At 32.2% G+C, this 27,295-nt stretch overlaps 1 protein-coding gene across 1 annotated transcript in view; it reads left to right on the top strand.

Annotated features, from left to right (window-relative positions):
• pic (DNA damage-binding protein pic) overlaps positions 1-27,295 on the top strand; it is a 30,203-nt gene that overhangs the window by 2,684 nt on the left and 224 nt on the right. The window contains exons 6-12 of the mRNA XM_074171222.1: positions 2,447-2,783; positions 9,215-9,378; positions 9,534-9,849; positions 15,225-15,348; positions 15,506-15,830; positions 23,855-24,472; positions 27,067-27,293. Of these exons, the coding sequence (XP_074027323.1) occupies positions 2,447-2,783; positions 9,215-9,378; positions 9,534-9,849; positions 15,225-15,348; positions 15,506-15,830; positions 23,855-24,472; positions 27,067-27,293 (2,111 nt within the window). The remainder of the gene's footprint in view (positions 1-2,446; positions 2,784-9,214; positions 9,379-9,533; positions 9,850-15,224; positions 15,349-15,505; positions 15,831-23,854; positions 24,473-27,066; positions 27,294-27,295) is intronic.

The raw sequence follows: 27,295 nt of genomic DNA, 5'->3' as shown, positions 1-27,295 counted from the left end.
AGTTTGCATATTCAGAGTTGGTTTTGTGATATCACTGCAAATTGAAATAGTCTTCTTGGGTTTATAGAAGACAATTATTTTGCTGGAAAGGACTGGGAAATACCGAGAAATAAAACATCCTGTCTGAAAATAAAAGTTAGTTTTGACATTAATTCTACTATTTTAATCCATCATTTACTCAAATAATTCAGTAAAAGTCATCGTCACCTTTTTCCCGGATGAAACATACTTTACGCACATAGTATTTTATCTTTTTGTAAATATTTATTTGATACCAAAGACTTTTCAATATTCATATACATAGATAGTCTCTGCTCTGAGGATTTTGAATTGTTGCCAAAGTTACATTTTGTTGAATATTTTGAAGAACTATACAGTAGATTGTGACATGAATTTTTGATTTGGATGAATTTCATGGAATAATCTGCGTACCTTTTGTTTGAGTCTGCATCATATCGCTAACACCAATTGTGATTAGAATTTCAATCTTCTTCCTTTCAGATGAAGGCATTTTAAAAAACAATTTTGATAGGATAACTTTCAGTTGGATTTCACATAAATGTACCTACTTTGAAGCGTTAACTATACAGAAATAAATTTTGATTTTTTTTTACAGTTTCAACATAAAAAAATCTTCAAACAATATACGGTATAACCGATGTGTAAAGATCTCTAATGAAAGTTGTTAGATACAATGCTAGCAGTACATTGTTTGTTTTGTATTACTTTATTTTAAATAGTTATAACAAGCACTACGTAGAAGTTGAAGAGAACTAAAATTGGATTCTAACAATGAATACTATGAACAAGCCTCCAAGTTGAGAAGATACATTGCTCGATTTTCTAATATTTCGTTAATAATTCCTGAATTATCTTTTTATAAAAACATGCTTGATGATCTCCTTCATAGTTATTAATGAGATTAAAAAATGGATTCTATGGAATTTTTGGATGATTTCACCTGTTTGAACAAAAAATATGATTTACAGTTTTTAACCAACATTTCCCGAACTATAGCAATAAATTAATGAAGTATGTATTATGTTCACCTCCTCAATAGGAACAAAAATGAGTTCTATGTCTTTTGGATATTTCAAGTTTCAAATTGAAACTTGTATCCCATTGAAAAAATATTCTAAATCCATTCATCAAAATCAACATTTGGTGAAATAAATTCGTAACTATTATATATTGTTATATATTCAAATGTTATACATGTTCCTTCTAGAAGTACAAGGAATACAGAAACATTTGCTATAGATTTTCATCGTTATAACTACGGTAAATATTCTCCCCTGTCTAGAGTTGCTATTGGTGGTAATAAAGTCGATTTGAACTTCTTTTCATTGAACGTAACAAAATTTAAGTTTGCATTTTGCTCGCTCAGAAATAAATTATAAATGGTAATAAATAATATAAACATAAACATCCTCAATTATTGAATTTTCCATATCTTAATCATTAATTTATTTAATTAATATTTCAATTCAGTAAATTTATTTTCTTATTGTTATTCTTTATTAATAAATTAGTTTTACTTTTAGCAAGTAAGTTGGATGTAATTATTTGTTGTATTCATATAATTTATTGTGAAATCTCTTAATTGGGTGTTACCTGTTAATGAATAAATAAATAAATATTGTTCAAATAACTTTCATAGAACTCTTCGAGTGAAGTAAAATAGCTCTATTCATACCATTCAAAACATTTCTGAAAAAAAAACTAATTTCTTTGATACATTTCATTTTTGTATTATATTTATTCCCTATTTTGTAAACAACTTGTAATAAGGGTAACTCTGGAAAAACAAAATAAAAATATGAAATGAACCTGTTTTGGAACTTTTGAATGATAATAATTATTTAGCACACAATTAAATTATACGTTACTTTATGGGTGCATTGTTTAGTGTAGTCTCCTGAGAAGACAATGTTGGCAGTGATTTTTATGTGTGTAAAGTTGCATTTCAATAGTTTGGAACTATTGAAGTGACAAATTTCATAATTGAGTGATTTATTCATTTATTTATGTATTGGGTTATCCCCATGAGGAAAAAAATTAACAAATACAGTATTACCTTAAAACTAACTTAACCTTAATGTATGTATAAATGTAGACATATATCAATGTAAACATACAAAATTTAAGTGATATAAACTAAAATCAACATTAACATCCTAGCTAATTCGTTTGCTACACTGTTTGGCTTCTCGCATAAGCCTTGACATCGGTGAGAGAGTGATGTTCATTTTATCAAAAATTTGGAAGATTCAAGGTCATTCGTAAATATTCATCAGCACAAACAAGGCATTTTGTGGACACACTTTTTTGCAACAGCATTTTTGTCTGATTCAGTCATTATCAACTCATGAAATAGAGAAGCCAGAAGAGTTTGCTCATGAGGATTCGGTTTAGTTGCAAAAAAATATTTTATATTTCATTACAGGTAGTAAGTTCGACAACACCCTAGTTCTTTCCTTCGTCGGACAGACTCGTGTTTTGAGCTTGAATGGGGAAGAAGTGGAAGAAACAGACATAGCAGGATTTGCTGCCGACCAACAAACATTCTTCTGTGGAAATGTGATACATGAACAAATTGTACAGATCACGCCCCTCTCTGTCAGATTGGTATCAACTCAAAATAAAACTTTGCTGGCAGAATGGAAACCGTCCAATGAAAAAAATATAAGTGTCGTGGCCTCTAATACATCTCAAATTGTTCTGTCGACAGGTTCGGCGTTGTATTATCTGGAAATTCATCCCAACGAATTAATTTTGAGAGGGTACGTAACAATATGAAAGTTGAATGACATATAGAAGATATTTCCAAATTTAATTGACAAATTCGAATAATTTTGATAACAGCTTCATTTCTCAATTAGGTCCAATAATATCTCATTTGTTCAACTTCTTGCAAATAAACTTTTTTTTTTCATAACTTCAGAGTCAGAAATGCTTTATTGTCATAAAAGTTTAAGTTTTGTTGACAAAGCAGGCTTAAGAACTAAAACAATCTAAAACATTAACATAAAGGTCAAGAATTTAAAACAAGATATTAATATGGCTCAAGCACACTTCAAAAAGTTTATGGCAAAAGTCTGCGATAAAAAAATGTATATTTTGACAAAACAGGCTTAAAAACTAAAACAATCAGTTACATTAAAATAAAGATCAATAATTAAAATGAGATATTAATATGGCTCAAGCACACTTCAAAAAGTCTATGGATAAAAGTGTGTGATAAAAAATTTTATAAGTTGGAATTATAAGTTGCCAAGTCATCCGAAAGAAATTCCTCAGTAGTATACAAAGACCTTTATCTAGCAGAAGTTTTTTTACTTTTTTTCGAAACTGTGTAGCATGTTAACTTTCTGATTGAAAGGGGGAGATGATTTAAATATTTTTTGCTATTATAAAGAATCAAATTTTTAATTTGTGATGTTGACGGGATAGGAAGAGGAATATTGAATGTGAGACGAGTGGCATAATTCTGAGTGGAGTTCAAGATGTTATCTTTGTGCTTTTTGTGCATTAGGCAGACTGTTTCTAAAATAAAGAGGCAGTAGAATGTTAAAATGTGATGTGCTAAAAAAAGAGGCTTACAGGAATCTTGCACTCCAGCTCTGATAATGAATCTCACTGCTCTTTTTTGTATTGTGAAAACTTGACTCAATAAGTTTTGACAGCTGCTCCCCCAGAAACAAATTCCGTAGCGCAAGTGGGACTTCAAAAGTGCAAAGTATGCTTTTTTAGCAGAGTGATATCAATCAATCAATCAATATGCTTTATTATCGGAAGATTAGTATCTTATTGACAAAGTCTTTTAAAAAAATCAAATGAATATCATAAAATATAAAAAATACAAAATACAATATATGATATAAAATATAAAAAATACAAACATAGCAATTTCACAAATGAAACATACACGACATAAAATATAAAAAATACAGACATAGCAATTTCACAAATAAAACATTAAGAAGACAGATGAGTTTAGGTGAATCTTATAGGTTATCATGGTAGAATTCATGGATCGAATAATAAGCTTTTTTGATTGAAAGATCTTTAACTGTACTTTGGAAATTTTTGATATCTGTGCTATTTTTTATAATGGTAGGAAGGTGATTATATACTTTAATACTTTCATAAATCAGAGAATGCTGAGACAAGGTGAATTTTGGAATAGGTAAGTAAAGCATATGGTTCTGTCTGGTGTTGTGACAATTTGTTCCGGGAGTGTACATGCTAGTTTTATTTTTATGAATTGAGCATACTGTTTCCATTATGTATAAACAGGTGACAGTTAATATTTTGTGGCTGATGAATAAAGGCTTGCAGTGATCTCTCGGCTTAGACTTTGTAAGGTATCTCAAAGACCTCTTCTGTAGCTTGAATATCATTCTGTAACTGTAAACTATAATGGCCCCAGAAAGCTATTCCATAGCGAATATGAGATTCGATCAGTACAAAGTAAGCCATTCTAGCTGTAGTGTACCCTAGTTCATTTGATATCACTCTAATAGCATAACATCCACTAGATATTTTTTTACTCAGATGGAATACATGTTTTTCAAAATTTAATTTATTGTCTATAGTCTATGTGAATGCCTAGGAATTTAGTGTGCTGTTCGTTTTCCATGTAGTGGTTATCTAAATCGTCTAGTATACATTTGAAAGTAACTAGTTTTGTTTAGGTTGAAGCACAAGGAGTTTGCGTTACACCAGGCTTGAATTTGTTGAATATCTATTTTTATCGTATTTGATAGCTGATTAATTTCTTCATTACTCCATATAATAGTGGTATCGTCGGCAAATACAGTAAATTGTCCTGCGATGTTAATGGTTATTAGGTCATTTAAGTATATTAAAAATAACACTGGTCCTAAAACGGACCCCTGAGTTACTCCATGTTTTATGTCACTGAGATCAGACTGTCCACTTGATGTTTTCACCGCCTGTCGACGTCCTGTCAAATATGAACCAAACCAGTTCAAATTTGTTCCTCTTATCCCATAATGGCTGAGCTTCCCCAGCAGTGTCTTATGATCAACGCAATCGAATGCTTTTGAAAAATCACAAAACACTGCTGCAAACAGCCTTGCTATCATTAATGCTAGAGTATGTATTTTCTAGAAAAGCATCTGTGGTGTTTTTCGAACTTTGAAAACCGAACTGAAGGCTACATAGCACATTGTTCATCGATAAGAAGGAAGTCTTTGATATATTGAAAGATAATAAATTGGCATCACACCATTGTTTAACGTTGCCTATATCATGCTCTACCCTAAGTTTTAGTGCATCAGTGCTTCTTCCATGCCAAAGTATAGACGTGTCGTCAGCAAAACTTGTGAATTTTCCTTCAATCGATATATATGCCAGATCATTTATATATAATAAAAACAGCAAAGGTCCGAGGACAGATCCCTGAGGTACTCCGCATTTAATTCTCATTTTATCTGATGATGAACTTTTGAAATTCACTACTTGAACGTGATCTGATAGATGTGACTCAAACCACAACAAGATGTTTCCTCTAAATCCGTAGATTTTAAGTTTTTGAAGCAATATTTTGTGATCAACACAGTCGGAATACTTTTGTTAGATCACAAAATACTGCCACTGCAGCCTCACCAACATTCAGCCAAAGGTAAAGTTCTTCTGAAAAAGCAAACATTGCATCATTTATGCTCTTAGAGGCTTGAAAGCCATATTGATTGGAGTGAAGAATATGATTTTTGTCAAGAAAATTCAGGATTCTTTTTTTCATTAAGTTTTCCACGATTTTAGATAGAGTTGGCAGTAAAGAAATAGGCCTGAAGTTCGCAGGTATATTAGAATCACCTCCTTTGAAAAATGGGATAACTTCAGATGTTTTTAGGCAATCTGGAAAAATACCATTTATGAGAGATTCATTTATAGCTTCTGCTAAGATATCTAATACAGTGTTTGGCAGTTTAAGGAAAATTTTAATTGAGAGATCATCCCATCCTGAAGAGTCTTTATTTTTTATGCTAGAGAGGATTTCTTTTATTTCATTTCCAGAGGTTGGAGAATAGTTGAATGAATTCGATATGGCTACATGCCTAAGGTAATTCATTGGGTTCTCATTGGTTGATATTTTTTTGCTATTTTTTGAGCAATGGAACAGTGGTAACTGTTTAATTTGTTTGAACTCAGTTCACTATCAAGAAAAGATTTTTTGCTTTTTCCTCTTAATTCGTTAACGATTTTCCATGTTTCCTGATGTTTATTATTTGCATTTGATATTCTATTGCTGTAATAAGTTGTTTTCGCATTTTTTATGATTTTTCTATAAATATTTCAATAATTGTTATAGTAGGTAATGAAGAGAACATGATCTCTGAAATATTTACGAATATAGTGGAGACACCTCAAATTTTTAGCTGAAACTTTTATGCCCTTTGTCATCCAAGTCTTCTTTTTTATAAGTTTAATGTTTTAAAGTGGAAAAGCTTCATTAAAAATGCTAAGCAATTTTTTGTGTAAGTCACGTAGAGGATCCTCAGTTGTCACTATATGTCCCCAATTAGAATTATTACACTTCAGATGTATTTCATCAGTTCGGACTTCCATTGTCTAATATAATATAAATTGATTTGAAATCCCTGAAAAAAATAAAAGATTAACCGAAAATAACAATACGTCTAAGAAAGGCAATTCGTTGTGGACTTCCTTCTCCATTGTGAAAGTGATGGAAGGACTTACGTTCATAATATGGAACCATGGGAATGCAGAACTAGACATTTTCCTGAAGCACATCAACTACGTAAGTCCTTCCATCACTTTCAAAATGGAGAAAGAAGTCCACAACGAAATGTCTTTCTTAGACGTATTGGTAAGGAGGACCGACACTTAATGGGAAACATCTGTATATCGAAAACTCACTCACACAGGACAGTATCTGAATCTGAAATCCAACCACCATCAATCGATCAAGAGAGGAATCATCAAGACTCTACTAGACCGTGCTTTCGAGCTCTGTAATACAAAGGAAGGTCTCGAGAAGGAACTAGACATCATCAAAAGTAACCTTCAAAGGAATGGTTACTCCAGAGTGATGGTAGAACATGCTTTAGCTAGAAGACAGAAAGAGCTCCACAAGAAAGAGAAGCATCCACAACCAGTTCTTGTACTCCCCTACATCAGAGGATTATCGGAAAGGATAAGAAGGATTGGGTCCAAGTATAACATCAAGACCTGTTTCAGATCTGGAAACACTATCCGTAGCAGCCTCACAAAAATCTGGCCACCAAACGCGGACTGCGATTCTAAGAATTGCATTTACCGGATACCCTGCGAGTGCGGAGAATCATACATTGGTGAAACTAAGAGGCCATTGAAAGTTCGCATTACTGAGCACAAGAAACACACACACCGAGGAGAAACCAGCAAATCCGGAATAGCAGAGCATGTTTGGACTCATCAATATAATATCAAGTGGGCTCAAGCTGAAATTATCCACAAAGAGGAAACTGGTTTAGGAGAAAATTCAAGGAAGCCGCGTATATGTTGTCTAACAACGCATTTAGTCAAGCTAGCGTAGAGATACGTAACATATGGAAACCTCTTATCAAGCGAAAAACGACCAACTCCCGTCAAACGGTCGTCTCCCGCTAAAATCAATGAAGCGTAAAGAGGAAAGAAGGGATAGGTGAAAGGTGAAAGCACCCGAATGACCTATAAATAGTCAGATCTCGGAGGAATAAGTCCAGTTATGACCCGAAGACGATTGTGGATACTAACAATCGAAATGTCGTGACGTAACTTGGTTTGGAATCTTTTAATTTTAATTTTTTCATTTTCATTTTTGTATAATATTGTAATAATATTTTTTAATTTTCAGCTTTCATTAATATTTCAATTTTTTATTTTCGGGTTGTAGCTTGTATGTTATTTCCTTGTAATTTCAGTTTTTTGTTTTAATAAAATTGTTATTTTCGGTTAATCTTTTATTTTTTTAAGAGATTCCAAATCAATTTATATTATATTAGACAATCGAAGTCTGAACCGATACACCACAAAACATTGTCAACCACCTTCAAACAAACACTTCATTACCCTTGCTTGAAAAAGAATGTTTTGCCTTGAAGACTGCATTTTTTGAGTCCCATACATTGTGATCTTGTGATTGGTAAGATAGTAGGTTAAATTTGATATGCAGAATTTGGAACCTCTGGCGTGAAATTAATCTGTCGAAAACACTTTTACAAAACCAGAACAAAAATGCTGTTTCGCCAACCAAGTTGGCGTCATCAGGTGATGATCAAGACTAGTTAAATTCTTGAAGGGTTGCCGTTTTTTGATACCATTGAATGATAAAGAAAAATCGACTATAGTTTTAAAATTTTAAATACGGATCTGTATTTTTTGTAGCAATTTTTTATCGGTTCGTGAAATTAAAGTATTTTCGATTATTCACGAGAGATTCCATTAATTGAAGCAATTCTTGCTCTCCTTATGAACCACAGGTACTTGTCAAAAAACTTCGCCAAGTACCTGAAATGAGTTACCATAAACTTCAAATATTTCCATTTGAGGTTTTCCCACATCATACAACTTCCAAAAGTTCATGAAAAACTTGAAGTTTCATGTCAAGTCTCCATTTTGGTTCTGGCAGTGTTTAATCGGAAGTCAATCAGAATTGAGAAATATGGGTTATTGCTTAAAAAAAGTGAGCTGGGGTTGGGTTTTTTGCTGACAGTATTTTTACTTCTGAACAGTATTTTTTTAAATCCCCTTCATCTTGATGTTAGTTTTGCTCTGGTGATGATGCCTTTCTTATGGCTTCTATTATCATTTATTGTCAGATATGTTTGACGGTCTTCATTGAAGTTCACTTTCTACTGTTGTATTTTTCTGGTCACTAAGTTCACCTTTTCTTTAATTGTTAGTAGATTCCTCTTTCCAGCAGCGTCTTTCATTTCTGCAATCAGGTATACATTTGCAAGCCTGAAGGAAGGTTTATTTTGTATTGGTTATTTTTCCTGGTCGTTCATTTCTCCACTAACATTTCAATATGTATGCTTTCATATATCTCCATGAAATTAACATTTAATGGCATAATCTTCGACCAAAGTATAAAATAAATTCCAGCAGCCTCACAAACATTACCCATGCAAAGCCGTGTAAGGTTGCTAAAACATAAATTTGGGATTCATCTTATTTATGTTTATATAACATTGTTTTTCAGGAATACTACTTTGGATGTTGAAGTTGCATGTCTCGATATAAGCTCACTAGGAGATGAAACCAAACGTTCAGAATTAGTTGCAGTAGGTTTATGGACTGATATTTCAACACGTATATTGAGATTACCAGATCTTTCAGAAGCTCATAAGGAACTCTTGGGCGGTGGTAAGTCGGGAATGAACGTAGCTAATTTATTCAAATACCAACCTTGAAAAAAAAAAGTTGAAATCTTCATTATCCAAAGTTGATTTACTAGAAGCGTATAAGTCGGCCAAGTTTATATTTACATTTTGAGAGTTTTTTCATTATATATTTTTCAGAAATAATTCCTCGTTCAGTCCTGATGGCCAACTTCGAAGGACAGAATTATCTTTTGTGCGCACTTGGGGATGGATCGATGTTCTATTTCTTACTACAGAAGGATTCTGGGATGTTAACAGATAAGAAAAAAGTCACGTTGGGTACCCAACCAACAGTATTAAAAACATTCAGATCTCTCAGCACAACAAATGTTTTCGCCTGCTCTGACAGGCCGACTGTTATCTATTCTTCTAATCATAAGTTAGTTTTCTCTAATGTTAATATGAAAGAAGTCAATCATATGTGTTCCCTGAATGCCGAAGCTTATCCTGATAGGTGAGTATTCTGATCAATGATCAAATATTATGTAAAAAATTTAACAGAGCAATTCTACTCGCTAAAGATACTTTTGTACTTTCTTAAGGCTACGAGAAATTGACAAATATTAATATGGAGTTATCGAAACAAGTGAAATACTTGAATTGATAAATTCTTCAGAGGGTAACTCATCAATTTATATCATAAATCAATTTGAATTTTGAAATATACAGCTCATTGAAGCTTGAAAATAAATACTTTGTATTCTGAAAGAGTAAACCTAGGCATTATCATAGAGGCAGACCTAAGATTCGAAAAACATGTTAATCAATTGATTCGACGAGCATATGGTTCACTAAAACTGATTTATGGAAACAGGCATTTAATTCGTCGAAAAATCAAAATGAAACTGTGCGAAACATTAGTTTTATCACATTTTAATTTCGCTGACTCTGTCTATGGTCCGAACTTAACAACTATTTACAAAAATAAAATTCAAAAAGTGCAGAATTCCTTTTTGAGGCTAATATACGGCGTGAGGAAAAATCAGAGAATATCACATAAATTAATTGAGATTGGATGGTTGAATATGGAAAATAGAAGAGTTCATCATGCGGTCACTTTATATTACAAAATTATTCTATCTAAAACTCCTTCATTTTTGTACAACAAAATATCTTTCAGGACAGACATACATAATTTAAATCTACGATTTAAAGGATTATTATCCCCACCTAAATTCAAAACTGAAATGTTCAGACGATCTTTCACCTACCAAATTTAAAATTTATATAATTCCGTTCCTGAAAGTTTGAAGAACCTCAGTATTACTTGCTTCAGATCAGAATATAAAAATAATTTATTCAAAAGACAAGTCTAGGTACCCCTCTGCCCCGCTGCCAAACCAACAAACATAATGATTCTCGTCACTTATCACTCATTTCTCTCATTGTCTATTTGTCAATTACATGTACAAACGCATATGAATTCTTCGACGCACTGTATTAGGGTTAAGTGGAAGAACATTTTCGTAGTAAAACTATCGTTTGTCTGCAGAAAATGAACTTCGCCCTTTATTTTCAGAAATGTTTTTATATTTTTTTTTGCATCCAATGTTAAAATCTATATGTATATTATTTGAAAATAATAAAGACCTTTATTATTATTATTATTATATGATGCAATTGGCCAATATTCGATGAAAATCCATAAATAACGTATTCAAAAAACACTTTATTGTGAGATTTTCACTAAACAGTTTTACAAAAACGTAACACGTGTTTCGCCATACAATGGTTTGTAGTGATTCGAAGAGAAAGTTCAAATAAAATTTTTGCAAACATTCACCCAATAAACTAATAAAGTTCTTCGATGTTTGGTTAATTTATTTATTCATATAGTAATTAGAACTTGTATTACAAAATATGGTGTGTGTGTCTGTATAATTCCAAGCAAATAAAGTTTGAATTGAAATGAAAAATGTATAGAATTATGTTGTGGAGTTAGGTATTTTAGAATACTAAATATCTCTGGATATTACGACTACAATGTAGTCATTTTTCAAAAATAATTGAGAGATTTGAATAAATATCTGTTTCAATTGTTGTGACTTGAATATTATTCACTTGTCTTGTTGAACGCCAGTCAATCTGTGAGTTGGTGGTTAGAATCAATTCAAACTGCAAATACTTCAAACAATGTGCTAGGAATCGCACGTTAAAAGGTGAGACCTCGTGAATCCTTGCTCGAATTCTGATGGTTTTCGTTCATAGGGGTAATAGCTGGTTAACAGAAAAACAGAGTTTCCAACAGAAATGAAGTTACTTTATATTTATACTCAAATCAAGCAATCCTTTTGGTTTATATACATGTTTGTAGCTTCTTTATAATTTAGATATGAATGTAATCGTATTGTATTGATTCATTTTATATAATTTTAAGTGGTCTTGAAATTAACGTTTTTTTACTAAGCCATAAAACTGAGATAAGATACTGTGGATTTCGAAAACACAAATATTATTGAACTAGTATAAATTTATTATGAAGGAATGTACAGCAATAAGAGACTCAACTTATCCCATGAAATAAGGTTTGGGCTTCTAAGACTAATAATCAATATAAAATGATGAAAATTTTGATTTCAAGAAAAAACAGGTTGTATTCAAAATAGTAATGAGCAATCAAGATTTTTCCGTGGCAGTTTTGAATATGTGTGTTTATCTTATTATAAGGGAATTTTTATCAAATTTTCAATAATGCTGTAACAAATTTTATACATTTTCGCATCCTCAAATTATCCATTGTGATATATGTTAGTATTTTTTATATTTTTCTCATATTGTTTATTGATTATATCACTTGAAAAAGATAAAGATCCAGTAGAGTTGATGGTTTGGTGGGGTTAGTATTTCATATTTTCTGAATAAATTTAACATTCTCACGAACTGTTGTCGTGGGTTATTCACTAAAGACGCAACAATTTCTATTGGTTTATCCTCAGATATAGATTTTCTTAAGATTCTATTAGAATCAAGAGCAATTTATTTTTGCAAGAGCAATTTATTTTATTTTTTTACAAATATGTAGGACATACAAGAATAAACAACAGTAAATTACTTGTGTAAATAAATAACTGTGAAATATGAAAGATTTGCCGATTATTCAGTTACATGATTTGTTTCAAAATACAATTCAAATGTCTTATCAAATAACCATATATTACACAATCTGTAGCCACCTAAGCTAGGCTTGTGTCGTGGCTACAGACTGATATAAGGTGTGTTATATAATGTATAATAAAATAAATACAAAAAAAAGAAAAAACTAAAATAGGTCGTTTGGTTACATAATACTATCCACCTCACTAGATTAAAAACCGCAGTTGGAGAATGATGGCTATAGTGAGGAAATGAGAAGAGAGAAAGAGAGAGCAGGTAATTTAGCTTAAACATTTTCAAAGATATCCTGCAATTGATCATAATGATTTCTGATGAAAACTTTCAGTTCATTCTTCAATTTATGATAATTATTAATATTCTTCAAATGGAGTGGTAGCTTATTGTATAATTTCGGGCCAAAATATGTCACAAATTTCTGGTTATGACTCAATCTACAGCGTGGTATGGTAATTGCTTGGTTGGAGGTCATTCGCGTATTATATTTATGTGAAATGCTGTTAATGGGGTTCCTACAAATCCATAATGAACATTGATGAGCGTATAATTTTCTGACTTTGAACAAACCACTTTGTTCATAAAGTAGCTCTGTAGAATATCTCCTATCCTTTTTCAATGCGATTTTGATCAATGTATTTTGTATAATATCAAGATTATGTAGTGATGTTTTGAATAAGCCACCCCATACTAAGATGCAGTATCTAATCATCGACTCCACCAAGGCACCGTACACCGTCAGTATGACATCTCTACTTAGGATACTTCTTAGTTGGTAAAATTTCCGAATCAGTTTGCGGAGTTTTTTCACTATGTGATCTATGTGATCATTCCAGCGTAGAAATTGGTCGATCATGACACCTAAATATCTGATAGAATTTGTTTTATATATTCGGGAACATCCACAGTTTTGGTTTTCTGTACACGTAAATTTGTGAATCTTAATGAAGTTTTCGTCAGGTTGATCTTTTCTTGTTGAAGTGAAAGTTATAAATTTAGTTTTATCTATGTTAAGACTCAATAGATTAATACTTAGCCAATTATATATCGATTTCATTCCTTTGTTTGCGTTTTCATATGTTTCATTCCAAGTTCGTCCCACAAATACTACCGCAGTATCATCGGCGTAGGATAATAGTTTTCCTTCAAAATTGCTGATATTAAAAATATTGTTTACATAAAGCAAAAATAAAATAGGGCCTAATACTGTTCCCTGAGGTACGCCCATGCTGACGGGTAGCGATTACTATATGAATCATTAATTTTAACTATCTGAATTCTGTTAGATAAGTAATCTTTGAAAATTTCGAGAGGCATTCCTCTAACTCCAAAGTCCTTTAACCGCTGAAATAGGATATCATGATTGACGGTGTCGAATGCCTTGGCTAAGTCTAAAAATACAGTGATGCATTTTGCCTGATACTGAAAACTATTGAAAAAATTATTTGCCAATTCAAAAACTGCTCCTTCAGTCGATAAATTCTCTCCGAATCCATATTGAGATTTGGAGAGGATCCCATTTATGTTACAATAATCAACTAGTCTATTTTTTAAAATCTTTTCAAATATTTTAGCAAAGTTATTAATAACAGAACATGATATAGTTCTGTTTTGGAATTCATAAATAAAAGCTGAAATCTATTGCAATTTTATTAATAATATTCACTTTTTGTTATTATGTATGAGACTTGCTGTTTCCAAAAGAAATGAAGGTAATGTTAGTATTTCCTGTTTAATAGAGCGTAGCTTTCAAAAATTCCTTCTATTCACTTTGCATAAGTAACTGAGTACTCTTTTCTGTAGTAGAAAGATGTAATGAAAACTTTTGTCAGTACTTAACCCTAAAAATGTATTCCATATGGCAAGTGGAACTCTTCCAGAATATTAATATACGATAATTTTAATTTTTTACCACAAGATCTTCCCCAAATAATATATTGCACAGTTCATATTTAAAGGAAGGCTATTAGTATTTTTTAATGTTCAGTAAGAGATTTGTATCACACTAGTTCTTGACTTCCATTAGATCAGTGTTGATTTTCATTTCGAGTCTTTTGTGACATTTATCATGCCGAATCAGACTTGTATCGTTCTAGAGACATCTAGCCAGGTGATGCCGTTTATATACAGTAAAAATAGGATGGGACCTAAAACCGAACCTTAGGTAACATGTGGCTTTATATCATTTAATTTGGAGGATGCTGTAGTTCACAAAGTGTTTTCAATAGATATGATTTGAATCATTTAGTAGCTGATATATCAAAGCCATATTTTCTAGAACAAGACTTTATGGTTTACGCAGTCAAAGACATTGGGACAGGTCACAAAACACTTACTTCAAAGGTGAAATTGTTCCTTCTAAAGCATATTTATTGATAAGTGATCCATCAATCGACTTTATCAATCTTTCAATTATTTACTTAATTTAACAAAAATTTGAGCTGAATCTAATTATTATTTGCATACTTATTAATCCATGTAAGTTCAAATAAAAAAAAATTGGTAAATATTACTTGATAGTTCGTTCTGGAACCTCTGACGTAAAATGAATCTATTGAAACCCTTTCCCAACACCAGAACAAAAATTACTGAGTCATAATGATCTCCTGAGGATGCTAACTTGGTTAGCGAAACACTTGTCAAGAGACCGTAATTTTCGTTCTGGCGTTGGGAAAGGGTTTTCAATAGTACCATATTACTAACATTTGTTTTGTTCTTCAGTTTGGCTTTAGCAACAGACACATCAGTTACTATAGGCACAATAGATGAAATTCAAAAACTACACATTAGAACGGTTCCTCTTCAGGAATCTGCGAGAAGAATTGCTTATCAGGAACAAACTCAGGTGAGTTCTGGATATTTTTGTTGATTCCCTAGGGATTTTCGTATAATACCTTCAATAGATGGTACATTTCCCACCTTTTTATTAGTTACTAAAAAACTATTTCATCTGCAAAAATGATTTTCAGAAATCATATAATTTATTGTTTGACATGTTACAGACGTTTGGGGTGGTGACTGCACGCATTGACATTCAGGATTCTACAGGATTGAACCCAGCAAGGCAGAGCGCTTCTACAATGGCACAATCTGTGACAATATCTAGCAGTGTCGGTTCTTTAGCTATAAGTAAATCAGGAAGCAGTAGTTTATTAGGTGGAAATCTCGTTCCTGACTATGGGCAAGAAGTGGAAATACACAACTTGCTCATCATCGATCAAAATACTTTTGAAGTGTTACATGCCCATCAGCTTATGCAGCAAGAATATTCCATGTCTTTATTGTCCTGTCAGCTAGGGAATGATCCCAACCCTTATTTCATAGTAGGTATGTTGTATAAGGTAAACTTGGTTATTCTCGTCTGGTTTAGGTCAACTAGATACATTCTCGTGAGAAAGATATCTTGTTGAAGGGCAATTCGAACTGACTAATCCTTTCCGAGTCGAGTGCAGTACCACTGGTTCAATACTTTATTTTATTTATTTTATATATATATATATATATATATATATATATATATATATATATAAAGTCTCATTTGCCATCTTTGCCAGACATCACCAGAAGATGGCAAATGAGACTTTGCCGAAACGTTGTGAAAATAATCCTTATGGGGAGGATATATATATATATATATATATATATATATATATATATATATATATATATATATATATATATATCCAACTATCAATAGAGCTTCCGTACATTTACAATTTTCTATCAATCGGGCGTCCGGTTTCAATGAGGCGTCCATATATGGACGCCGAATTGTTTCACCATGCCAGGCAGTTCAGAGGTTCCCTATCTTCCATCTGACAAAATTTCAGATGGGCGCCTATTTATCAATTTCATTGTCAAAATTATATGTATTGGCGTATATTCTAGTTGAGTCTTTTTTATTTTGGTGGCGCTCGGGAGGTACGCGTATACTTGTGCCGTATATTTTTCATACATGTGAGCGATTATGAGGCGTCCATATAACTGACAACAATGCAATAGTTTTTGCGAGAGGGAAGTCTCAATGATTTGTTAGAAATATCGTTGATTTGGTATGTTTGTAGGTCGGCGCCGGTTTCATACACAGGGTGACAATTTGAAAACTTACAAGGTCTATCTCTGAGCAACCAAATAAAATATAAGAAATCGCTGAAAACAACTTTCATAATACAAAGGGAGAAACAAATGATGTGATGACTAACTTGTTTTTTCTCTCACACCCTTGCCCCCAGCCACCACAACTTCATATTTTTGAAAGGCAACCACCTACTTGTGATACATTATCTGAAAGCTCTTAAGATATGCTCTTCAATGGTACTCTTCAAAGCTACATTCGATGCAGTAAGTTTTGGTTCATCAAATAAAAGAATTCATTCAGAATAAATTTTATTTTCTATTATAATTTTTAGTAAATTTTCAAAAACATGATTTTTACCATCGTAGCATTAATATTAAGACTTGAATATTTTACGCCTCTTCTATTTTTTTTATTCGTCTCGATAATAGATAGGGATAGATAGGGAAGGAGAGTGGCACCTTGTTTTAGAGGTCTTTCGAATACCTTTACTACTCTGTCAACAGAAAATTTTTGTGACGATTAGTTTTCGAGATAATTTGAAGTTTTAAAGGTATTTGCATTGAGTTCAACTCTTTTTAAAATAAATCAAATTGTTTTTAAGGTGCAAGTTACGTTCAGAACTCTCATAAAAAAAATAAATTTTTGCTTTTTATGACAACCTGCTAATACGTGTCCATTTGATGTCGAATTATTTGTTTATTACGAGGAGATTTCTCCGGGGGATGGGGTTGGTTACCACCATTACATTTTAGGTAAATTGAGTGGCACCTACTTATGAAGGTTGAATTGCCTCTTCAAGAAGTTGTTAATAAGAATCACCGGTTGAATTTCCATCAATGAAAAATGAACCTATAATATGATTGCCTAATACTCCGGCCCAGATATTCAACTTTTGGGGATGTTGGGTATGTATTTCTGCGTATTGTCTTGGGTTTTCATCCGACCAATAACGGCAATTGTAACGGTTCACGCAACCATTTGAATAAAATGAGCTTTCGTCCGAATAACAGATGTTATAAAGCAGTTCGGGATTTTGCATTAATATTTCACTCATGCCCTCACAAAACTCCTGTCTTCGGTCAAAATCATCCTCATTGAGTTCACGAACAAGTTTAATTTTGTAAGGATGGTATTTGTGGTTTTTAAGGATTCTTCATGCGATCATATGGCTTATTCCTGCCATTGCGGATAAACCTCTGGTACTTAACCTGGGATTGGCGATGACTTGACCAAACACTACAATCGCATTATCGTCATTCACTACCCTTCTCTGAACATCACTTTTTTCATTTAAAACCGAACCTGTCTCCCTGAATTTTGTGACCAAATCCAGAACGTGATTTCTGCTTAGGTGTTTACCAGGTTTTTGCTCGTTAAATAAAATTGATGTTTTATTAGCATTTTGGTCGTTGCCAAAAAATGAAGCAATAACTGAAACTCTTTCGGCAGTAGTGAAAGAAATGTTTAAACAAATAACAATACACGACCCGTTTCAACAAAACAATCGAACGTTGTTATTTAACAAAAAATTGATAAGAAGAACTGCTTAAAATTTTTTTTATTTAGGCATACAAGTTACCGAGTGGTCTGTCTAATGTATTATCAACATGGCAATTTTAACTTCAAATTATCTCGAAAACTAATCGTTACAAAAATTTTCTTTTAACAGAGTTGTGAAGGTATTCGAAAGACCTTTAAAACAAGGTGCCACTCGACCTACTTTCCCCATCTAAATAAAGGTCGTCGGACGCACCTCTCTGAGGGGGTGCGTACTACAAAAAATCTGATTAGTCTGAAAGGTGTCCCCCTTCAATTAGAAATCGACGTGTCCGAGCTTTTTTGAAAATCTTACTTTTTATATTCAAAAACGGCTCTGTTAGGTTTTCGTTGTTACACACTGTATATAGAAGAAAATGTAAATGGCGAAATGTATGATCACATGCTAGAAAGATCTATCGAACCTCGGATAGTTCATGAATTAGAGAATCACAGAGACATACACGGCAATTTATCTTTGAAAGAAAATGTATTACATTTTCAACAGAATGGGGAACCTTATTATTTTGTAGTTCCAGTTATTCAATGGTTAGATAATAATTATGCTGATCAATGTATTGGAAGAAGAGATTCTACTGAATGGCCTCTCACATCCCTGGACCTATCTCCTCTAGATTTTTTCCTCTGGGCCACTTACTTAAAATAGGTTGTTTTAAAGACGACGCAATCTGATTCAATAAAGCCACTGAAGGAAAGAATAATCCAAGAATGCTGAGCTATTTTCAGAGAAACATTTGCCAATGTTTCGGAATGACTTTCGGAAATGAAAATTGCGAAAGTTATAAACAATTTAGTGAAAAATAAAAAATGGGTCCAGTTTTTTGGAAATATCTCAAAAACTAATTGGAATTTTCAAAATCGAAAAAAAAAAATTCGAAAAGAGGAAGAAATTTCCTATCGAAAAGTCCTGACTACCGGAACTGTAGGACCAATATTTATAATTTTCCCGGAGCTCTGAAATAGAGCTCTAAATCGGGTGTTTAGCCGCGTGTAGGCCGTGCGTGTTTAGGTTAATTTTACAAAAAAAAATTTATAGCATATAAAATATATAAATTGAGGAATGAAAAAATTCAGTCATATACTCAAAAGATAAATTAACAGTAATCTGTCGGTAAAAAATTTTTAATGCAATTATTAGATTTATTATGCTATTGTTAATTAACAATTTTTTATCACTCGATTATCATTATTGCAAGTGTGATATTTTTCAAACTAAAAGTGTGGAATTTTTTTCCTTCCATAGAGTTATGATTATAACGGTTAGGAATTGATTTACTTCCAAAATATTGAAAAATTATTATTTTTCAGTTATTTATTAACCATTTACTGCATTTTTGAATTAAAAAGTTTATTAAATAATCGAAGAACAATTTTTTTTTGATTATTATTATTAGTATATTTTTTTTTCAAATCAGAAGCTACATAAAAATATTTTTTTTATTTCATCACTTATTGTTTAAAACTTTGTTATAAATTCGATAAAAAATGGAGTGAATAAAAAAATGCATGGTTTTTTTCATTCATCAATTGCAACTGGAACAAAAATGAAATGAAAACATTCATTTGTTTATAACAAATTGTTTATTCAATACACAATGGAGAATTTTAAAAATTAAATTGTTTTTGTTCCGAATTAAAAACAAGATGAATAATTATTTTAAAAAATTGGTTTCTTAATATTATTAATTGGTGGTAAAAAAATTGTTACTCAACAAATGCGTTTTTTTGCATTGTAAGAATTTCTTCAAGAGACAATTGAAAAAAATCATGATTTTTATCAAAAATTAAGATCCAAAAAAAATTCAATCATGTTATAAACAATGCATTTGTTTATAATAAATTTTTAAACAATGAGTGATAAAAATTTTAAAGAAATGTGTTCATCTAACTTCTGATTTGTTGATGATCGAGCGATAGAAAATTTTTAATTAACAATAGCGTAATAAATCGAATAACTGCAATAAACATTTTTTACCGACAGATTATTGTTCATTTATCATTTGAGTATATGCCTGAATTCTTTCATTCCTTAATTTATATATTTTAAATGCTGAAATTTTTTTTAGTAAAAATGGCCCAAACAGGCACGGCTCACGCGCGGCCAGACAGCCGATTTCGAGCTCATTTTCAGGGCTTCGGGAAAATTATATATATTGGTCCTACAGTTCCGGGAGTTGAAACTTTTTTATAGGAAATTTCTTCCTATTTTCGAATTTTCGATTTTGAAAATCTCAATTAGTTTTAGAAATATTTTCAAAAAATTAAATCCATTCTTTATTATTCTCTAAATTGTTTATAACTTTTGCTATTTTCATTTTCGGAAGTCGTCCGTTTTCAAAAACTTTCTAGACGCTATTCCGAATCGAATGACACCTCAACCATAATTTTCGGAGACTGCTGAAGAAAGTTCGGAAAAAAGCACTTCTTGATCAGATTAGTCAAGTTCAAACATAGCTTAACAATCTTTCAACAGCTACAGATTGGGGATGAGAAAAAACAGAGACTCTGTTTTTGCCCATGAAAACACCATAATCATTGGCAGGTTTAGAATTACTGAAACTAGTTCATTGTAGTTGCATAGTAGGTATCTAACTGCAGTAAAACTTAAAGCAGTAGAAAAACAGTGATGAGTGCATCCGATGTTGTTGGGATGATGACAATTTCAACTTCGAGTACGGCATGATTGTTGATCAACAAAATACTAACCATCCAGTATATCGAAAACTGATTCAGGCATTCTACGTATCAAACTCAGATACTAACTCTGACGGTTAAGAATGCGTTAATAATGAATTGTTTTGGTAATAAATGATAAAATTAATTATGAAAAATGTTTCTGTCAATTTGTAGAGAAATGTCAATTATGATTTTCAAAATAGAAAACATTCTCCGAATAATCATTTGAACATTCGAGATATATAAAAAAACGTTCATAAACAATTAAAAATCGTATTTTTTTCTGAATATCATATTATGAAGATAAAAATTTTTTGAATTCCCATACGGTCATACACAATTTATAAACAAATTGCGCTAAAACAGTTTGTTCAACTTACCGAATGTCTTTATTTGATACAGAAACAGGATATAATGATAAATATATAGAAAAATTAAAACAATATGTTATGTTACTAAAAAAAATCATAATGAACAAAATATAATGTTTTTGAACTTTTATAATGTGATCTTGTGGAGCACATTGATAAAAAGAGATTCACGTTCATTACAAGACCAAACACGACTATGATACGATATTTCTTCATGGAATCCTAGTGCATATCTTCCGGCTCCATCATCAGATCAGCTCCAGAGTACCCACATAAAACTGCCAATTTTCATAACGCTACGATCTTTAAAAGATGGTTAAATTAGTTTTCTTAGATTTGACTACATAGTTACATACATACATACAGGTCGACCTAATAAAAGCGTATTAAAAACGAAAAACTCTAGAAAAAATTAAAAAATATTTAGGTCAGTCTTTAAGAAATATTGAAAAATGCATGACTCGAAAAATCGTATACCATACACGGAAATGAATCTTGACAGGTCTTGATGCCTTCTAGATGGCTATCCTGTGTAGTGTGTATCAGCCAAATGGAATAAATATGACACTGAGTAAATATGACTGTGCTCAACAAAACACTCAGGCACGTCCAATTTTCAACAACCAAATTTTTCAATGCTCAATAACTCAGTTAACGGGAACAACAACTCGACCACGAACTCGGGCTTTGCAACCGTTACCACATCGCCTCTGATAATGTATACCGCAGTAGTAGACGAAACGTCAGGCATAAAAACCTGCAAACCACGCAAACGCTGAAAACAGATTTTACACTGTCATCTACGGCCGTGAATATTTACATTCTTTGGTAATTCATATTATTTATCCTATCGTCTGTCATTTTGGCGTCTTCAACTAGTTTGAATACTTTGAATTCTTGCTGTTTTCTAATGGAAATATACAATGAACTTTTTGTAATTAAAGTTGAACTTTCAATAATCACACCATGCATGTGTCGGTTTCACTTCTCCTATCATTATATTCGGCTCGCTTAAATATCATACAGTGTTAAAATGGAAATATGCCAACCAAGACAAAAATTATCGAATGATATTGAAAATTTCGTTATGGAATAAACTTTTCATGATCAGTCAATATCACTTGGTACCTATGTAAAAATGAAATACATACCGGCTACCTGAAATCCATACGCAATTTGTCGTTGGCACAACGCTTGTTGAAAAACAGATGTGAAGAAATTAAAACCCACTTGCTGCCTACATTTAATGCGGTAAATATTGGCAACGTTGTAAGGATTCCCAATAATCTATTTCATGTATGAAAATATACTTATTGGACTCCCTATTATCAATCAGATGTCTGATGATGGTGTATACTGAGGAGTTCTTATGAATGTTTGACGGACGGACGCTCTACTATCGAATCAATAGTGAACTCAATTTTTTTATGGTGGTAAAAATGTCATGCCAGCCTACAGAAATCAGTTTTCTAGTACTTACCATGAAATATATTCGGTAAATTCTTCAAATTATGATGGACGCCCTATCAGCGCATTCAATGTATGGATGCCATATTGATATCGGGATGTATATATATATATATATATATATATATATATATATATATATATATATATATATATATATATATATATATATATATATATATATATATATATATATATATATATATATATATATATATATATATATATATATATATATATATATATATATATATATATATATATATATATATATATTACAATGTGGGTTTTCACGGATGGTAGAATATGATGTGTTATTTTTCCGGGTGTCCATCCGTTGTGTACTATTCGATAGTCGACGTTTCGCCATCATCTCAGATGGCATTATCAAGACGAGTTACTGCTTCGCTTCGAGAGGTGTAACTGATGTTAGGTTCTTCTTGTGGTGTTTTTATATGGCTTCGCTTGCGTAAGTTGTATGGATTTGTTACCATACATACATACATACATATATATATATATATATATATATATATATATATATATATATATATATATATATATATATATATATGTATATATATGTATGTATGTATGTATGTTTTAATATTAACATTTGTTCACAAAAAAAGAATTGAAGCTTCAATAACTTCTAATTCATATATGCGAGCGCTTTCGATAGCAAACTGTGCCATGATCTTCACGACTCAACTCAAACTGAACGTTTTATACTCTTGTTTGTTCTTTTATATGGTAATAACGCCTTAGTATAGGTATTTGTCCTCTCCTATCATCCGGATGTCTTTTGTGTTTCTCTAGGTTCATTGTTTCTAGGAATGTATTTTCTTTTGTGGAGTATATTGAATGTTAGGTCTTGTTGTGTTTTGATTTGTAGTTGTTCCTGGATAAGTGAATTATGACTTTTGAATTTATCGATGTTTCCGTTTTCCCAGATGTTCATACGGTTTCCTTTTTGACTTGTTTTATAAGTTTCTGGTGGGAGAAAGTTATGTTTGTTTTGTATGGCGTGTGTTGCGAGGTTTGATTTATATGTTATTGGGTTTATGTAACTGTATCAGGACATCAATCTCATAGAAACATAGTATTATTTGTGAAAGAAACCACTAGATGTTTATCCTTCTATCTGTCAATATTTCATTTGAAATATCAAATCAACTTGTTCAAACAATAGTTTTTTTTAGGTACTGCTAATGTAAACCCTGAGGAATCTGAACCAAAGCAAGGGAGAATCCTGGTATTCCACTGGAACGACAATAAACTGACGCAGGTATCTGAAAAAGAAATCAAAGGAGCTTGCTATTCCCTCGCTGAATTTAACGGGAAGCTTTTGGCATGCATCAACAGCACAGTCCGTTTGTTCGAGTGGACGGCAGAACAAGAACTAAGGTTGGAGTGTTCACACTTCAACAACATCATATCTTTGTTCCTAAAGACAAAAGGAGACTTTATCCTTATAGGAGACCTTATGCGAAGTATGACCCTGTTGCAGTATAAAACGATGGAGGGTAGTTTTGAAGAGACCGCTCGGGATTATAACCCCAACTGGATGACAGCCGTTGAAATACTAGATGATGACATATTCTTAGGGGCTGAAAATAGCTTCAATATGTTCGTCTGTCAAAAAGACAGCGCTGCCACCACCGACGAGGAACGATCGCAGATGCATGAAGTTGGCCAATTTCATATTGGAGATATGATAAACGTGTTCAGGCATGGTTCTCTGGTGATGCAGAATATTGGAGAAACGTCGACCCCAACCAGAGGCTGTGTTTTATTTGGAACTGTAGGAGGAGCCATAGGTGAGTATCTAAATAAATTTTTATCTGGTTGCTAACATAAAAATTTAAGTACGTTGTAATAATAGTCCTACACACTATCCGTATTACGTATTTTGGCTCAAATAATACATAAAAAAAATGTTTAATTTTTTCCTAACGTTTTAACATGTTTTGTGATAGACCCATCTGAGAACATGGTGGGCATCAGACACAAAAAGTGATACAAAAGTAAAACATACTAAATATCCATTTCTCCCAAATCAACAATGATTATTTGAATTGATGGGGTGACATTTTTAGGAGTGACTAATTTTTGGGAAAGTTTTTGGCTTTCTACTACTCCATCTTGATACAAAAAAAATGTGGAAATCTTTCAAAGAAAGGAAGGAAGTAATCAATTTTAAAATAAGTAACTCTATACATGGATGTGTAGATCATGCAAAGAAGTAACTTTTAGAAACAAACTGGAAGAAAGAGCCCTCCTGAAACAGCTACTTTCATATAAACATTGAATTAGACAAAAGAAAAAATTCTTTCGAAACAACTACTTTTATATGAACATTGAATTACACAGGAGACCCTTTTCTCTACTCAGTTTGTATTCCAAACATTCGTTATGGAATAAAATTAGATATCATTCACCGGAGTTCTACATTAAATGAATGGTAACAAATTGCACTTACATGGAACACTGTCATCCTCACTGGTAGACATCGATGTTTCGCTATAAGACACTTGCCTTAGGGCTCTTCAGTACCAGATTGCCTTAGGGCTCTTCAGTACCAATTTTCAGTACCAGATTGCCTTAGGGCTCTTCAGTACCAGATTGCCTTAGGGCTCTTCAGTACCAATTTTCAGTACCAGATTGCCTTAGGGCTCTTCAGTACCAATTTGGTACTAAAGAGCCCTAAGGCAAGTGTCTTACGGCCAAACATCGATGTCCACCAGTGAGGATGACAATGTTCCATGTAAGTGCAATTTGTTACCATTCATTTAAAGTAGAACTCCTGTGAATGATATCTGATTTTATTCCACAACGAATGTTTGGAATACAAACTGAGTAGAGAAAAGTGTCTTCCGTGTAATTCAGTGTTCATATAAAAGTTTCCTTCCTTTCTTTGGAAGATTCCCACATTTTTTTGTCTCAAGATGGAGTAGTAGAAAGCCAAAAACTTTCTTTCCCAACAATGATTACAAACTGAACAATTTTTTCTTCATAGAGGCATAAAAAAACCTTGTACTTTTCACAATATGTTCGACTTCTCCCAGTACAACTCTCCAATCTTCATTGGTTGTGCCATTCAGAATGCTGTGGCAATTAACCAGTTCAATATTTCCTGGTTTCAAATGCAGGTGAATCTTCTTTACATCTCCTCTTCCAAGCTCATTATCCTGTGGTGTATTGCTTGGCCTCCCCTTTTTTTCGTTTCTTCATTGGTTTTCCATGTTCCTATCATAGCCAATTCAGTTTCATGATGGTATTCTGATATTCTTCTATATAGACCCCAATAATTGCATGTTACCACATATACCATATGAAAAAATTATCTGTGATACCATTTTTTAGATCTGGTACGAATCCTTTATAGACCAAGCAAGGAATTGAGGAGATCAACTCTCCTCATGTGTTTATTGTATACCTTCGCAATATCTGGGCAAGTTGTTTTTCTTGGTTTTGTTTGATTTGAAAAACCTTTGGACCTTATGAGACGGTTGAGAACCAGCAAATGTGGATAGTAGCGTCACAGGTATGCTATCATACCACTGTACAGCCTTCATCACATATTTGTTTCATTAATTTTTTCTATATAAGAACTACCTTGTTTCCACTTCTTTTCAGAAGGAAAGCTAAAGTCAACTAGTTTGACTTTACAGTGGCTATACAATCAATTGTTTTGTGATAAATAAGAGAATAAAGGAACACATGTAAAATAGTTATCGCAGTACAACTTGTATTGAAAATTTTTGGGTATGCAGGACCAAAATCTTGCTCTCGCGAATAGAACAGTTCATTTCAGATGATCTCTACTATTTAATGCAATAAACTGTTATAATAATTTGCTGTCATCAACAGAAGTGTTACTGAGGAATTTTTGCATGTCACTTCTCCTGACACTTTGAAAGCATTTAGCAGTAGAGGTTCTTTTAGGATTGTGGCGCGTTTATATTCTTTATATAAATTTCTTTGTTGTGAGAGTTTTGTTGGCATGAATTATATCTATTGCTTTTTTGTATTTTATTATGACTTAACACATGTACTCAGTGTACCATTATCAAATGAATGAATAAGTCTCCATCATATTTTCAAGAAAAAAGTACAATATAGAGGTTTTAGATGAATAAAATATAAAAAAATTAAAACCAAGAACATAGATTGTTATAATTGAAAGGAAAATATTCCTACCGCGCTTTTGTATTACAATATTTTGATTAATTGAATAGAACTGGCCGATACTTGATGGAAATTCATATTAAAAAACTAATCAATATAGTTTATTGTATGATTTTCACTATAAAAGGGTTTTATTTTGATTGTTTATTACCACAATACCTTTTATTAATATTCTATATTAATCAACTCCAGAAAAGTTTGTGACTCAGTAATCATTATTCAGGTTTGGTCACCCAAATACCTCAAGATTTCTACGACTTCCTGTTGGACTTCCAGAACAAATTGGCTTCTGTGATTAAATCGGTGGGAAAAATTGAACATTCATATTGGAGAGCCTTCCATACAGATATCAAAACAGAAAATAGTGAAGGTTTCATAGATGGTGATTTGATAGAAAGTTTCTTGGATTTGTCGCATGATAAAATGAAAGAAGTTGCAGATGGACTAACAGT

Source organism: Leptinotarsa decemlineata, unplaced genomic scaffold (genome assembly GCF_025532065.1).
Source record: "Leptinotarsa decemlineata unplaced genomic scaffold, Ldec_3_MD MMD2_tig00000010_RagTag_RagTag, whole genome shotgun sequence".
NCBI classification, from domain to species: Eukaryota; Metazoa; Arthropoda; class Insecta; order Coleoptera; family Chrysomelidae; genus Leptinotarsa; species Leptinotarsa decemlineata.
This window is presented reverse-complemented; position numbering and strand designations above follow the sequence as displayed.